General features: G+C 46.5%; 6 protein-coding genes across 6 annotated transcripts; 4 read left to right on the top strand and 2 right to left on the bottom strand.

The window, feature by feature from the left end:
• Positions 1 to 1,160: 1,160 nt before the first annotated feature.
• On the top strand, positions 1,161 to 1,708 carry UA08_08000 (hypothetical protein; the record flags this gene model as incomplete). Its single annotated transcript, XM_020262912.1, has 2 exons — positions 1,161 to 1,569; positions 1,626 to 1,708. 2 exons carry the CDS (start codon positions 1,161 to 1,163, stop codon positions 1,706 to 1,708), a joined length of 492 nt encoding a protein of 163 aa, XP_020116977.1.
• Positions 1,709 to 2,679: 971 nt separating this feature from the next.
• Positions 2,680 to 4,069, top strand: UA08_07999 (hypothetical protein; the record flags this gene model as incomplete). Its single annotated transcript, XM_020262911.1, has 4 exons — positions 2,680 to 2,797; positions 2,859 to 3,019; positions 3,079 to 3,801; positions 3,863 to 4,069. The coding sequence occupies 4 exons, from the start codon at positions 2,680 to 2,682 to the stop codon at positions 4,067 to 4,069; spliced, it is 1,209 nt and encodes a 402-aa protein (XP_020116978.1).
• A 487-nt stretch (positions 4,070 to 4,556) lies between these two features.
• Positions 4,557 to 7,111, bottom strand: UA08_07998 (AP-1 complex subunit beta-1; the record flags this gene model as incomplete). Its single annotated transcript, XM_020262910.1, has 6 exons — positions 4,557 to 5,013; positions 5,091 to 5,452; positions 5,511 to 6,717; positions 6,773 to 6,904; positions 6,957 to 6,977; positions 7,035 to 7,111. 6 exons carry the CDS (start codon positions 7,109 to 7,111, stop codon positions 4,557 to 4,559), a joined length of 2,256 nt encoding a protein of 751 aa, XP_020116815.1.
• Positions 7,112 to 7,901: 790 nt separating this feature from the next.
• UA08_07997 (hypothetical protein) lies at positions 7,902 to 9,055 on the bottom strand (the record flags this gene model as incomplete). Its single annotated transcript, XM_020262908.1, has 2 exons — positions 7,902 to 8,735; positions 8,804 to 9,055. 2 exons carry the CDS (start codon positions 9,053 to 9,055, stop codon positions 7,902 to 7,904), a joined length of 1,086 nt encoding a protein of 361 aa, XP_020116814.1.
• A 536-nt stretch (positions 9,056 to 9,591) lies between these two features.
• On the top strand, positions 9,592 to 11,015 carry UA08_07996 (hypothetical protein; the record flags this gene model as incomplete). The annotated part of the gene is made up of 3 exons (XM_020262907.1): positions 9,592 to 9,821; positions 9,890 to 9,997; positions 10,070 to 11,015. The coding sequence occupies 3 exons, from the start codon at positions 9,592 to 9,594 to the stop codon at positions 11,013 to 11,015; spliced, it is 1,284 nt and encodes a 427-aa protein (XP_020116806.1).
• Positions 11,016 to 12,009: 994 nt separating this feature from the next.
• Positions 12,010 to 13,094, top strand: UA08_07995 (hypothetical protein; the record flags this gene model as incomplete). The annotated part of the gene is made up of 4 exons (XM_020262906.1): positions 12,010 to 12,079; positions 12,154 to 12,256; positions 12,353 to 12,768; positions 12,856 to 13,094. 4 exons carry the CDS (start codon positions 12,010 to 12,012, stop codon positions 13,092 to 13,094), a joined length of 828 nt encoding a protein of 275 aa, XP_020116805.1.
• Between the last annotated feature and the right edge of the window lie 2,990 nt (positions 13,095 to 16,084).

Below are 16,084 nucleotides of genomic sequence, written 5' to 3'. Positions count from 1 at the left end.
GTGCCTTCCGCCAGCTTTTCTCTCTTGTCTACCCCTTCCGACGAGAGGAATGAGGAATGAGCCGGGAAGATCGGCCTATGGTCTCGGGGTTGGTTGCACTCCTATATATGCACCGCTGGTTTGGCTATTTTGATAATAGTTGGTTGCACGGCCTGCAGGCATCTATCATGTCGTGGTTGAGGTGGTAGGAGGTCGACAAATGGCTTGGGAGGTGGTAACACTCCGAAGTACAAGCCTTTGTGCACAGGCTCGCTCCTGGAGGGTATGCCGATTCAATAGTCGACATTCCTTGCAGGCCGTGGCCGCAAGGGACCGGGTTGACAGTGGATGTTGTCGGAGCATTTTCAATTCGACCATTATTGGTCAGCACGTTCGTCCGACGCATGTACGCGAAAGCATCGCGGTGTGCCACGACGGGCATGTCCAGAGCGTCCGTTCTGTGCCTGGATGAAATGAAGGAAGGGTAAAAGATCTGCCGACCGGGCACGTGAGGAAGAGGTCACGTGGCAACAGACTCCATTGATGTGATTGCTAATTGGCTATGAGAGACCCACCATTCCAATTCTCAAGCAAGTGCAGATGAACCAATTAGAGCCAACAGCCCAACGCAGCGATCGTGAGTTCCAAACCGAATGCTATAAGGGCACATGTTCGAGCGAGAGATCTATCTTCGAGACCAATTGCGCCGCTCCACTATCGCAATTTTCTGAGTCGTAAGACAGCCTTGTAAAAATTCGTAGGAGGTCAAAAAGATGATATGAATTTGGCGTTCTTGTTGTCCATCTGACTATACGACATGGAGGCATAGTTGTCTTCGACCTATGCTTAGAAGGCTGCTCCTAAGCCTCTCTATGACATTCTATTACTCATAAAGAGCTTTGGGCTAGATTTCAAACATGTACATGTTTCGTCCCTTTGACGGCATACAAAGATTGCCGGATATTCAACAAAAAACTGATGTATTTCTATATATCTCAATATAGATAGACACCCCCCAGGACGGACAATGACTTCTTCGATAACTGCCATTATTCGTTCAATTATAAAAGGATCGATGCATCACTCTGTAGCGGATTTGTATTCCAACACAGTCAACAAATTCTGTTATTGAAACTTGAAGAGACACAAGAGACATTTTGTTCTATCTATTCAAATCCAACATGAATAGGGGCGGTGGACAGGGAAGCTCAAGCTCCCAAATTCTTGATATCCAATTCCTTGTTGATGCTCCGGAGAAAGCCGCTCCAGGGCTTCTTCCATGGTCTCTGTTTGCCGAAGTGATATACCGTGGGGATGAGGATTTACAAGGGCTGGACTGGTCTATTGAATATAAGCTGTGTGATGCAAGTGGCGGCTACGAGGCAAGCTTCCAAAGCTTCTCACAGCAGGTGGGAAGTCCCAGTCTGTATTTGCCCATTCCAGTTACCAAACGTGTTGAACCTGGTAAATATCTCGTGAAGGCCAGTATCTGGTTGATGGACGGTCAAGATGTTTACGTAGACAAGGTCGAAGCCCAATCACACATCTTCGAGATTGTAAAAGGCTTCGACAACAGGACATTGAAATTAGGTAAGTAAGATCATCCCTGATTCAACCTGTAAAAATCTCTGCTCACAATTATTTAGGATCAGCAGAAAAGCAGTGTCTGGAGTCCAAGCTTTTCAACATGAATCCTCAAATGAGACCACACTACCAGCCCTACTGGTAGGAATGAATATCTATACAACTTTCACGGCCGATGCCGGGTTCGAAGCGGTGTATTGCCATACATTTGTCTTTCTTGTCACCCTTTTCATTCTCTGGCCTTTGTCAGGAACACGGGGAAACCGATTTTTGGTTTTGGTTGGTCCATAGGTTTATCTAGGCAGGTAGCAATATAGGGCTGAACCATTTTCAGACTTACCTACGTAATTGACACCCTGCTTATTGATCTCAGATTAGATGATAATATCAATCATGGTATGATCTCGCGTTAGTGAAGAATGAGTATGTATCGGTCGATCCAGCTGGCGACTGGAAAAGAGAGAACCTCACAGCTTCCCTCCCCAGAGTTGAGAGTCGGTCCTCTTCTCATCGAGTAGTTTTGCATATTTAAATAGTTATGCGCTGGAATCAATACGCAGACATGTGCAATGATGCTAAGCCCAAAAGAGGCATGTCCGCTCCGACGCTGTGATTGGCCGGGCGACGTCACCTTCCTCTGCAGCTTTTTCTATCGACAGCAACTATTGAATACACACAATATCTTCCAGTCTTTGCTAGTCACATCGCTCCAGATCGCACAAGCACCTCGCAGATACTAATACGTCCAGCGAGCGTTCCCTGTGGCCCCGCAAGTTCTACGATGCAATATTAACCTGTTGAGAGCTTCCGGAGCTTCCCCCCCGCTTAAAGAGCGCCCACCAGGCTCTCTCTCCCTTCTTTGCTTTGACGTGCACTCGAGAAATACCGATTGATCAGTAAGCGCTCAGCTAGTCGCACAAATAGCTGCGTGTTTATTGCAACCAGCGAATAATCACCCGTTGCCAGTCTCTCGTTGCCTGATAGTGTGGATCCGACGTCATCAATACATTGTTCCGGACTTCCACCACGAGGAAGACAAACTCCGGCCTTTCCTTTCGCATAAGAAGAGACTAATCACAGCTCTATCCTCGCACAGCTTCAGTACTGGCAAGCATAATGGCAGATATTACAACCTTGGAAGAGACCCTCTCTCCTGGAACGAAAGGGGGGGTCTCAAAGTCAGACCTTCCTCTGAAAGAGCGTTTCTTTCGTTACTTCCAACAGGAAATCACTGGTACATTAATCTTGCATTACATCTTCATACATAGATTATATGGCTTATTGGTCTCCTATAGCTTTGCAGGAGCAGATGGACCGTCTCGCCGACACATCTTTGGTGGCCGGCGAACGCTCAGATGCGACCGATCACTGTCTAGCTGGCATTGCGAGACTCTCTAACGAGGTTAAGGATGCGTCAAGCTATATACCCACATATGATCAGCGTATCTATGCTGAAGTACGTTGGCTGGCTAATATATAGTCACTAAAATGTATTAACCAGACGTCTTTGCACAGGCTATCAAGGCTCTGCAAGACAAGCTATCGGAGACTCGAGCTGCAGTACAGCCAAGAGCGAAGTTCTCTTTCAAGACCAAGAAAAATCCTTCTGCCATATCACTCTCAGATGCAGCCGAAATTGCCGCACAGGGTCGTCGGCATATTCCTGGTTATCTTTCCCCTGATGACTCGTCTCGTGACTCTTCTATGAATCCCACTCCTGTTTACTCCTCGACACCTGTAAACGAGGTCGAACCACAACAGCTCAGGCCAGAACTCGCACCGACCTCATCACCTGCCGTACTGGATGAAGGTAAAGATAGCTCGCTACTCGAAAAGAGATCAGATATTCGACGGCCGACCTTCTCAAATGCTTCGTCGGTTTCGGTAGATCAACATTACGGCCTTCACATCATGCTGCCATCGTCTGCATCTAACACCACGGTACCAGCTTCCATCACATCGCTCCGCCATTGTGTAGTTGACATGTCGATTCCAACAACGGATGGGAAACCGTTCGACAGTCTCACTGTCAAAGGCGTGAAAGAAAGCCTCATTATATGTGGACAGGTCGATGGACCGGCACACATAACAGGTGTGGAACACAGCGCAATTGTTGTCTCATGTCGCCAATTCCGGATGCACAATTGTATAGACGTCGACGTCTATCTTAGTTGCACCAGCAACCCAATAATTGAAAATTGCAGCAGGATTCGTTTTGGCAAGATTCCCAAAAATTACGTGAGTTGTATTTCGCCGTCATTTTGAAGTTGCCATATACTCATTTATATATTTTTAAAAGGCACTCGGTCAGAACCATCCAGACGGTTCGGATAAATGGGACCAAGTCGAAGATTTTAAATGGATCAAACCCGAACCAAGTCCGAACTGGAGTGTTCTTGACTCCAATGCTGCCGTCCCCGACCAAGTTTGGGCTGAAATAGTCCCCGGCGGACTTTGCTGGTCACTTGAAGACATCCTTCGAGCAACCAAGGTTTTAAAAGAGTGATTCGAATCGATGAGGCACGAAAAGAATATCAGAGACCAATGGAGTCTAATGCAAATTGTCCCCGTGATGTGCCTGGGATTAATGCCTGTCGTGTTAAGTCTAGTTTTTCACTTTCACTCTCAGTTACGATATCAAATCATCGCAAAATATCCTGTTACCAATGGGGGTATCGCCGCAAGGAATGTTTTCTGATCTCAGTATTATTTCATTCCATCCATACGTTCTACGGCTGCCTGACATCTACTTGAATTCTAATTGTTATCGACATGTACATGTTTCAGGAGATTTTTTAATATTCAGATACTTTTTATCTTCGTAATAAGCCATGATACGTAAATAATACGTTTAGTTGAAGAGAAAAAAAATCATATATAAGAAAAGCAGGGTCAAGTGGTGTTACAAGAAGGATATAAGAGAGAAAACGTAACATATAACATATATAAAGTAAAAAGAATGCTGTTTGTCTAAAGAAAGGAAAGAAAGAAAATTAAAATAATGACAAAATATCCTCGTTCGTCTTTTTGCCACCATCATTTGATCCTGGCGAAGTCGGGTTATTGTGGCTGACATTCAAACTCGAGAATCCATTCATCAGATCATCACCACCATTACCACTCAAGCCTGCTAAAGCAGCTGCGTTGCTGCCGCTGCCGCTGGCACTATTACCAAACACGCCGAGAAGATCATCTAGGTTATTGCTTTGCTGGGGAGGTGCAGATGTTGCAGGTGATTCTGTGCGTACGGGTGTCCCCGCAAGCCCTTCTAAACCTGACATGCCACTTGGAGGCTCTTTATCGGCTGAAGCAGGTGCAGCTCCATCGAAGTCGATGTCTAGCAAATTCTCAACATTGGCTTGCGCCTGAGCAGGGGGAGTAGCGCCTGAAACGGCCGCGGCGGCAGCAGCAGCAGCCAATGGGTTCTCCCGCGCGTTTTGGAGTTGTTCCCTATTGAATGTGTCAGTAACCATGTAGATGTATATTTATTTCATATTTCGTTGGTAGGTAGATAGGAAAGGTCATACTCAATAGCAGCTCTTTGCACAGCATCGGCGCCGAAGCGTCCCTGGCCGACGAATTGTTCTGGAGGCTTGTGATAAACTGAAGCCAGTGTTGACATTTCTTCAAGTAGCTTGTCAAGGAGAGTGGGCGGTAGTGACTGGATGGTAGTTGTAATAGGAGGCTTTTGAGACAGAACGACATTCTTGGCTGCATTAGGGTCCGTTGTATTGGATAACAAGCGCCAGTAGACATAAGCTCGATCCCGAATGTCGGGGTTATCGTTTTCTGCAGTTGCAGCCTGGAGAACCTTCTGTACCAAGCCTTGGGCCTTCTCAGGACGCTTCAAGAAAAGCTTGACGACGGCTGTCAAGATTTGTAATTGTGTCTGAAAATCTTGTTAGATCTGCGGGAGAGTGTAAATGGTAGATAAGACGAGGACTTACTTGGCTAAACTCTTCATTGAAGCCTTCCACGAAACCAGCCAAGATATCGCCGGCGTTACTGATCTTCTCCGCATATTCACCGACAATCCAAATGAGAGCAGCTCGAGCGTTGGGTTCATCAAGCTCGTCAATGCACTTGCACAGTGTTGGTATGATACTTTCATAGCCTGGGTATTTTCGGAAAATGTCACGAATAACAACAATAGCTTCCTGGACAACGTAGTTGACCTTGGTATTTATCAAGTCGAGCAGAGTGTTGACACATCTCTCGTTAGAGGTTTCGATTTTGATAGCAGTCTGGCCAATGGCTCGGACGGCTCTCCTAACGAAATCCATATCGACTTCAAGGGCGTACTCCTTGAGCTCGGCCAAAAGTTGATCGACGTTCTTTTCGTTCGCTATTCTCACCATAATTTCAAGCTTCTGGAACTTGACATAGGGTGGGTCATTGTATTTGCAAAAGAAAACACGAAGTTCCTTGTTCAAAATATCCGGTTGCTTTTGAAGGAGTAAATCAATATTCCTCAATGCCACGTATTGCACCTCGGGCGCGGATGAGACCAAAGTCACAAGCGGGGGTGCCATCTTTTTCAGATATGACGCTGCAAGCTCCGGGCTGATATATCTCATATGTAAAAAGACAACCTTGACTGCAGCGAGAACGACACTCGCGTTTACGTGCTGAAATTGTGGGACAACTCTTTCACAGATGTGTTCGGCATCCTTGACATCATTGGTTCTATATTCAGCCAACGAACTCAGAATCGTAACTCGACCCCATTCCGTACATTCATTCAGAGCCATAAGCAGCTTGCGAAGTGTGTTCGAGTTGATCTCTAGCGCTCTTGTTTCGGGAGCGTTTTCCGAAATCTCAGCCAAAGCAGTCACCGAGTTTGCAACGACCATTGGATTTGGATCTCCGATCATTTCCTTCAACGTATCAAGAAAGCCATTCTCGAGGCACATGCTTCGGTTCAAGTCGAAAAGCTTTGCCACACAGATGGCCGCTGTCTTGCGAACGTACGGTGACTCGTCCTTTAGGGTTTTCCTTAAAGGTTCTTCCATGTAGTCCACCATTTTGTCAACTCGAATACAGCCCATTGTTCTAATCGCAAGCGCTCGTATAAGTGGATTGGGATCTTCGGAATCTTGAACGAACGTATTCACCGCCAGAATGCAGAGATCCGGATGGGACTTTGCATAGTTCCTAGTATGGAAAATTAGCGATGTGATAGGCCTATAGGGGAAGCGCAAAACCTCACATCAAATAAAGATAAACAAGTTTTTTCTGATCCAGATCGCCAGTCGCAATGTTCTTCAGAACATCCGGAAATAGAGCAGAGACGTCTTTGCCCAACGTCATCGCCATGATGGTCCTTTGAATTGCATCTTTCCTATGCTCAAAGTCAGCATCTCCGCATTTGCGAGCACACGAGTAAATCGTACCTTTCATATGCATATTGGGACCTGCCAAGAACATATCGTTAGCATTTGACTGCAATAGTTTCTCGGCTTCTTGCGTACACTAAGCCAGCCCTCAATTCAAACGTCTCTCCTTTTCTGGGCACTGTAAACGCGCCTCGGATCCGATTGATCGCCATTTCCAAGCAAGTAGTGCTTCAGCAGCGACCCGGTCGCGCCTCCGCACTGACAATAATATTGAGAAAAGGGCGTGGTTGTGAAGATGAGTGCGAGCGCGGGGCGATGTTCGCAGCTCCCGAAAGGCCGGCACGATGGTGCAGGACACGTGCTGTGACTTGGGAGCAAAGAGCAAAGCTGTGGCAGATTTGCCGTGTTCGGAAATGTCAGTAGCGATGAGTTGCCAGCGTGGTGTCCATGGGAAATCTTCGCTTTTCAGAGTGTATAGTTGATTGGAAGCGTTTCCCCTAGTGTACAAGTTGCCATACGTCGTTCCGCCGTGAGCCAATTCAGGCTCCAAGGCAATTATTTATCCTTGTCTTCCTCACCGCCGAGCGGCGCCCCCAAAACTATCCAATCCAGCAACAACAATAATTCACGCAACTTCTTGCAGCCAATTGAATTGCATCGAAATGGTGAGTGTCTCTGATATTATATCTTCCTACTGTAATTCTTATCTAAGATACCACAGGCCAACCTTCCAAACCTACGACGTCTCTTCGTTGAAGCTCGCTCGGAGGCTGAAGAGAATGAGTATTCAAGGACCGCCGTAAGATTCCTCGCTTTCGTGACTTCATGATGCATTATGGGTCTGATGCTGTGCAGTTCTATAATCTAGTGCTATTTCTCTCCTCTGTCGCTGTCTTCAGTTTAGCAGCGCAGCGCATCAGTGGAGGCAAGGCCCAGAAGTGAACGAAATATTGCCCGCTACACTTGGTTTCTTCTACTGTCAATGCGTGTCGGGTCATCTCGTCAGTCCGTTTCTTCACCATCGTCGGAAAGAAATGCAAGACTCTGGCGGCCCTTCACTAGTCGTCTGCGAGGTTTCTCCTGTTCGGAATCGCTTCCGTCAACAGCACCGCCAGCACCCCATTTGGAGGCGCCTTCTTTCACTGCCTCCAGGTCTGCCTGAAGTTCTCTTTCTTCGCGTATCTGGCGTGCTTTTTCAATGGAATAGCGACCTTTCATGCCTGCATCCTCCAGCATTTTCTTCAAGTGTTTAATCTTAGCCTTGGGGGTTTCATAATCTGCCAACTCGCGATGCCACATCTTGCGAATGCCGCATTTAATTAACCACCCTTGCAAACGCTTAATTTCCGCTTGTTCCGGGTCTACAATCCCGCTGGCCTTTGATGCGCTCTTCGCTTTAGGCGCTTTAGGTGCAGTCTGCGCACCCTTTTGCCGCTTCTTGGGCTTGGGCTTCGGTTCTTCGTCTAGCACAACCGACATTTCACTTTCGGATTGTTCACCTTTATCAGCAACTGACTCTTCGTCAAGCGGCTTCTGAGGTTTTTCGTTTTCGGATTCATCTGATGCCTGCTTTTGGACTGCCGTCACTTTCGATATAGGCTTGGGCGACGTTATAGTACTTTTCTCTTCTTCTTCTTCCGATGGAGAAATGATTTCCTCCGATTCTATGTCACTAGCCACTTTTCGTCGCTTCTTCTTGTTGGGCATAGCTTCTTCTAAATCTCGTTTGGCAGATTTATTTGCCTTGCGATTCGATGTTTTGGAGGATGGTGCGGGTGCTGGGCTTTCACGGGCTGCTTTGTCTTGTCTTTGTGACTTGTGTTCTTCCTGTGCTTCCTATAACAAATCGAACACCAATTAGCCAATTCCTCTCTTCCATTCTCTCTCGGAGACATAAAACACACGGCTTCTTCTTTAATCATGCGATCACTCCTCGCCTTCCAAGTATCATGACATTTAAAGAAACCCTCCTCCAAGCCTAACGCAGATTCTGTCGCTAATCGTACGCGCTTGACGGTTAAATTCTCCAAATTCCCCGTCCGAAAGATATTCGCAACAGCGTCTCGTAGGCCCTGTTCTAGGCTCTCGTCGGAAGGGATATTTGCATCGTTCGTTTCTTCATCTGAGCTATCCTCTATAACAGTTCGTCGAGGCATCGTGCTTGGTATTTCCTTTGTGCACTTCTCAAGAAGCTGTTGAAATATCTGCTGGCCAAAGAATAAAACCGCTGCGATTTGCGTGTTCGTTGATTCGTCAATTTGCTGCAAAGGCAAAACGCGTTTGATTTCCGCGTCGTGACGGGCCCAAAGAAGTTAGTCTGTCTGGCCGATACACTCGAAAGCTGATTGGCTGGGTGTTCATGCAACTATATAACCGTATACTATTCGCGAATTTACTTTCTGCATCCTATGCATAATTGTTAAGTTATGATTATAACTAAGAGTTCGGTAGACTAGTTATTAAATTAACCCCGAAAAGCTTAGGATCTAACAATATCGTCGAAGAGCAAAACATATTGTACACTCGGCAAAGACCGAGAGCAGCCACCTTATCGTCGCTGGAATGCGACGATGTATTTTAATCCTTCCAGCATATATGCAAATGTCAAACTTGCAGAAATGAGCTTTCTGGACTTTTATCCTATGCTTATTGCTGAAATGGTGACCATTGACGGAAAATCTGAGAGTAGACAATGGTCCAACTAACTATACATACGTCCTTGCTTTTCGACCCCAAGGTGAAAAAGAACCGCAAGAATGTGTCCATTACTGTCGACACGGCGAGTGGACTCATTGTTCGGGTCTTTGAACGTGCAGATGAGAATGTGCAGACCATGAATGAAGGAGATATTGATCTGCGGGGAAAATACGTGATGCCTGGCTTGGTAGATGCTCATACTCACGTATTCTTGCACTCGTATGAGTATGTTGGCGATTGGGATCCAACTGCGATCGAATTATGGCTAATCTTAAATCTTATTATTGAATTAGCGAGGCTGGTGCATTGCAGCAGAAAAGAGATGAAAGTATGACAGAAAGAATCGTCCGGGGAGTGAACCACTGCCGGACTGCGCTTCTTGCGGGCTACACAACATACAGGTCAGCATTTCTCATACATATATAATACCTGAATGAAGTAAAGTAAACTAATCTGGGTTTTAATTGTTACAGAGATCTAGGTTCGGAAGGAATGCAGGAATCAGACGCCAACCTACGAGATGCCATTGCTCGTGGACTGACACCTGGGCCTCGACTTTTCGTGGCCACCAAGGTAATTGCCAGCACCGGATCATACGAGTGCCGCACTGAGAACAGCGCAGGTGGCCACTGCTTACCAGCCGGCTGCGATGCTGTAGACGGCGTTGAGCAATGTCGACAAGCTGTTAGGCGGCGTATTGCAGCTGGGGCAGATATCATCAAGTTCTTTGCTGATTACCGGCGAAGGATAATGAGATCACCGCCTTTGCAGCCACATCCATACATCCCCAGTGTGCTTCATCCACCCAAGGAGCCTAACCCAGACTCCATGGTCTTTTCACAGGAGGAGATGAATATGATTGTTGCAGAGGCAGCGTTAGCTCGTTGCCCCGTGTCTGCGCATTGCTGTACCTTGGAAGGAGCACTTGGGGCCATTGAAGCTGGCGTCAATTCTATTGAGCATGCGTATTATGCTACTGATGAGATGTTTAGACGCATGATCGAGAAAAAAGTGATCTTTGTGCCGACCCTTGCCATAGCTGAAAAACTGCACGCTAAACGCTTCGACCAAATCCTGCGTTCAGTAAAGCGTGCTCATGAACTCGGCGTTCGTATTGCATGCGGTGGGGACACTGGTACATACCCACACGGTGATAACGCCAGAGAGCTCGAGTTGATGATTGAAGCTGGCATTTCTGTTGCAGATGTTTTGGAATCGTGCACCCTGGGCGGTTGGGAAGCCTGTGGAGGTGACCTTTCTGGGCGGAGATTTGGTTGGTTTGAAGAGGGAACGCAAGCAGATATCATTGCCCTGGATGAAGATCCGGAGCATGCCACTGATGCACTGAGAAAGATCAACTTTGTCATGAAGGATGCAAAGGTGTGGAAAGCCGGCGGAGAGTCTCAGGGCATGCCCTAACACGGTGGTTTTCCTGCCATTTATATATATTTGAAAACTGGCCCAGAAGTTAAACTATACTTTAATGCTATTTGTCGCAAATAATTGATATAGTGAACATTCGAATAGATGTTTCCGTTGTGGATGAGCCTACACACGTCTTTGCTTCTTTGTTCCCTCGTCCCAAAAATCAGTTCCAATGATTGCGGCTAACGTCGCTTGAGGGTCAGATATGCGCTTTCAAGACGCTGTAAGGGTTCTTGATAGCTTGGGATCGCCGATATGACTTATGAAATGTATGGAACCACGGCCGTTCTAGAGTGACACATTGAATCTTGACAACCCATTCCCGAGCAGCTTCGAAAGTGTTGAGAATAATGGTTCGTCGTCTGCCCACTCTCAGCTGGATAAACGGCCAGTCATAGTTACGAGTCCAGTGGTCAATTCCAAACTGATACAATGACCAGCCAGAGAGTCCGCACTGGGGATTTCAGGGATGTCTCTAATCTTTGGAAAATCACACAAGGGGCGCAGAAGTATCAATGCAAAAATGTCAATGGCTGCAGATTCCAGACCAAGGATAGCAACAAAGTTAGCAGCGGGGGCACATGAAGCCCGGTCATAAAGTCCATGATATTCATGGGCGAGTTGACCTGACAAGTGGTAATGATCGGACTTGCATGGACTCCGTGTCGCAAGCAGCCATTTTTGAATACAGCGAAGTTGGGCAACTTCCCCAATCACGACACATCTCTTCAAGAGATACTATGATAGTAAGATAGATAGTACGAAGAGAGTGCAAAAGTACGTCGGACAAACCCGTCGCATCGATGCGATAGCCCGGACAGATGCGCCGGCCGTGTAGTCAAGATCCACCGGTGCGTGTATCTACATCTACCATTTAACTGTGTCTACTGGTCCCAACCACGTCGGGGCTTTCTATGTAAGATTGGTTAAAAGGCTTTATAAAATCTCAACACATTTCAGATCAGTAGGCATTTATCTTACAACAATCATGGAGGACAGTTTGCGGATAAACCAACTCTTTGCTGTCCAGGGCCGCTGGGTAGCAATCACGGGAGCAGGTAAGCCCTAAGAGGTGATCGGGATCTCATACAAGGATTCTTGTTATGAACCAACCTTTGCTGACGGCGATTAGCCAGTGGTATTGGTCGCATGCTTGCTCGAGGTTGCACAATGAACGGTGCAAATACTGTTCTCATAGACGTCAATGAAGATGCTTTGGCCGAGGTAAAAGCCCAGTTGGAAGGGCTTTCCTCAACTTCCGCGACAAGTATTGAATCGCAAGTTCCCTTTAGCAACCGCTGAATTTGGATATTGTACTAACAGCCTTGAAGGATTCATGGTGATCTCTCAAGTGAAGACGGGATTGCAAAGGTTGTAGAAGCTATCAAAGCCTCCCATGACTCGCTAGATTGTCTTATTCATTGCGCGGGAATACGTTACATGAATGAAATCACCTATACTCCTGGCGAATCTTTAAACAAGCTTGAGGCTGCAACGCTCTCTGCACCGTATGCAGGCTGGGAGAAAGTTTTGCGGGTCAACGTCCTTGCTCCATACTATTTGACAGCTGGTTTGATAAACCTGCTCGGAGCTGCCGCTGCAAAAGGCGAAGGAAAGGGCAGCGTGATCATGTTCAGCAGCCCGGCTAGTGTCCACAATCACCAATTTGTGCCCACATACCAGACATCCAAGGCAGCTGTAGATCATCTGGTTAGGATCATGGCCGCCGAGTTTGCAGATTTCTACAGTGAGATGGATCCGTTCCCCCCCCCTTATCAGTAGAACTTTTCATTCCTCGTCTGCACTTGCTTTAGCTAATTGGTTAATACTGCAGTTCGTGTCAATGCTATCTCACCTGGGATTGTCCCCTCTGGGATGACCACAACAGATGCTAATTCTAATCTGCACCTTGCTGCAGAAGCCCCCGCTGGAAGAGCTGGCAACGAAGAGGATATGGTGGGAACTGCTCTTTGGTTGATGAGCAAAGCCGGTTCTTTTATGGATGGGAAGGTGATTCGTGCCGAAGGTGGTCGCTTATTAATTCTCAAAGGAGTCACTTCTAACTCGGATTGAGAATTATGCAAGGCATATCAAGTTCACGCGCAATCTAGACGAAACAAATACAAATACGAGCCCACGCCAAAAAAAAAAAAAAAACACCATTAAATTTCTGATCAGGAAATCCTAGTATAAAGTCATCGTGGTATTGCTATTAATGCCTCCGCTTGGTTTAATAACTCTAATTACCTAGATGTACCTATACATAAATGAACTGTGCAGCCGAGCTGTTGCTGTTTAAGCGAATAGAATTGGCCACGTCCCATTTGATCTCTTTTTTGCTCGCGTTTCTCCTAATACTCTTCTGTCTGATGCGGTCAGATTCCACCAAGTATATGGCTCCAAAATTATATAAGCACTCCGTAGGAAGTACCTAGGTATAGAAAAGGGGCTGGCTAAACTCGCTGTCGCGACTTACTCCACCACCAGATTTGTTACATAGCCTTGCATCAGTACTGAAGTCAGGAAGTTTGTGCAGTACGACTTTTATACTTTTCGGAATCCTTGGTTGGAAAAGGCACATGTGCCACAGGGCTCATCTTGAATGCTTCCACGGGTCTGTAATCGGCAGACTAGGGCGACCTGCGAGGATGATGACATTATGTCTCTTGCAACATCACTGCATCTACTTGTCAAAACCCACCAGGATACTATACCCCTTCATTGAACAGCTTAAAAAGGACGAGCGAGCAACTATGATCTGGCACACATTGCAAGGTGTGTATCTGTTGCTATTCTCGTTGCTATTTGCATGGTACAAGAGAAAAGACCCTGCGATATTTCGTCTTAATCAGGACATTCTCCTGATGATTTTTGATCATTTGTCTCTAGTTGACCAAGCCTGCTTTTCACTGAGCTGCAAACGGTGCTATGATTTATTTGGTCATTTCGCACAACGTGATGAATTCAAATTCCCGCGACTCCTCAAGATAAAAGTGCCATGGCTGTGCGTGGATAAGCCAGAGGTAGCACGCAACCAGCTGCTGATTCAACTTGAGGATCGCCGCTGGGCTTTCTGCGGTGCCTGCTTGAAGCTGCATCCACGGCGAGAATTTCCTCGACATACCCTTAAATATCCTGCGCTTCTACGCTCATGTCACCATTTAGCAGGAATAATTGATTTATGCCCATGCATATCACTAACGCCTAGAGATCGAGCGCGACTCATTAAAGTAATCAAGTCATCGCCAGTGGGTTATCAGTTGAAGGGGCCGTTACAAGTGTGTGTCGATAAGCAACGATATGGGATGGGTGAACATTTCCTTAGGCATACCTGCTCAATAAATACACATGTTGATCGGCGTTCGGTTGTGGAAACTTCGATTGAGATGGCTATATCTCTCGATGCAGAGGACAAGCCCTGGGTAGACATTACATATGTCTCTCGCTATCATGCTTATGGACGAATTGAAGACTGGGTGGCGCCTATATTTGTTTGCCCACACCGAGATCTATTTGTCTTCATTACATCGTCCATGTACACAAGCACCTGTGATATCTGTGAGTTTAGAATGCATTGGTGTCCGGGTAGATCTCATGGTAAACGTCCTATTACTGTGAGCGTTCGATTGGCCCCCGGACGAGCTTTGGTCTGACAATTGTCGATTCGTTTCAAGGAATTTTGCCCTTTACCGGGACTTTTGGTATACATGCTTCCTTCAGCATTTGATAGGAGTGCCCGTGCTAACCCCAGCGATTGTAGGTATAATGTGCCAGGCTATGAACAAGGGAAGAGACATGTGAGGTAGGGGATGGGTTTTATATGATCGTTTGTCATCTTTCATTGATGAAACAGAGGGGGGTTTTTATTATTTTATGGTATTTGCTTTCTGGATAAATTGCATTGCTATACCAATCGACTAAACGATAGACATTCTATTTTTCAATTGTCATTCTCCTACTCCGATGTGACCTGGTAGTCCGTCTCCTCAGCCTGGTGAAATTACATCCTCTCTCACACTGCCTCTATGCATGCGATCCATTGCCTTCGATATCATAGCGATTGTACATGGGGGTTTGTCATTGCTGCTATCGTCTCATTACGATGAGGGCTGTCAGAACGATATTGTCGAGTTTCCAGGTATCACTTTCAGAGGTTGTACTCACCGATAGCCGATCAAAAGTTCTCCAAACTCGGAATACGATGCGTCAATTGCACGTGCAGGCTCGTCTTAGCTTCGCCGTAAGGCTACTAGTCACCAGCACTGCGTAGAAGTGTGAGTTTGTCGCTGGTGCCCTACTCCGATCTATGGAGGTGAGCCCCTAAAGATGGAGCCCTCCGCGAAGGAGGAAAAGGCCCTCGTGGTTGCCCACGCCAGCAAGCATGAGTTGAAATGCACAAAGCAATCAAGTCATGCCGCCTTTGTGGCCTGCATCCTAAACCTTGAAATTAATCTCGCGTCTAATTGGCCTCAGTTTGTAACGGTAGCGCCGCTCCCTGGGAGTCCCACGCTCTGCGGTTGCAGTACCGAGCTCAGTGGGTTGCACTGTGACGTTCAATTGAATACAAGTGGGGTTCCTTGCGGATTGCCCCTGTTCAGGGACATGTCGCCAAGTCTATACAGAAGCAATCGCCCTCTTATACAAAAGGACCGTATTCCAATTTTATGGCCCTGAATTCTGTAATTTTCTGGATTTAACATCAAGCATCCCGACTTTCAAAGTCTTACACATTTTGCAATAAATCAAAGGTACCAAGAACTGCACGCATATATTTTTCTCCACGGAAATTTCCATCAAGTACTCGACTTTTTTGATGGGCGCTATGTAATATTTTACAAAACTCCCGCGGAAAGGCCTTTAGAGCGGGTTGAGCCTAAAAAGTATGGACATTCGTATCTACCTCTTGGCTCTTTCAGGTGATGAAAGGATCTAAGCACCATACTATGGGACGATGACCGTGGGATCTACCTAGGTGTACAAACTATATATCATTACTCAAAATGCCTGATAAGAAGGGGTCCCGCGCAGATCTGAGGCTTAGATACGTGCGTCCTATTACAGTA

The sequence above is a fragment of the Talaromyces atroroseus genome (assembly GCF_001907595.1).
Source record: "Talaromyces atroroseus strain IBT 11181 chromosome Unknown scaffold_12, whole genome shotgun sequence".
Taxonomy (NCBI): domain Eukaryota; kingdom Fungi; phylum Ascomycota; class Eurotiomycetes; order Eurotiales; family Trichocomaceae; genus Talaromyces; species Talaromyces atroroseus.
The sequence above is the reverse complement of the archived record's forward strand: the minus strand, read 5'-3'. Positions and strand labels throughout refer to the sequence as shown.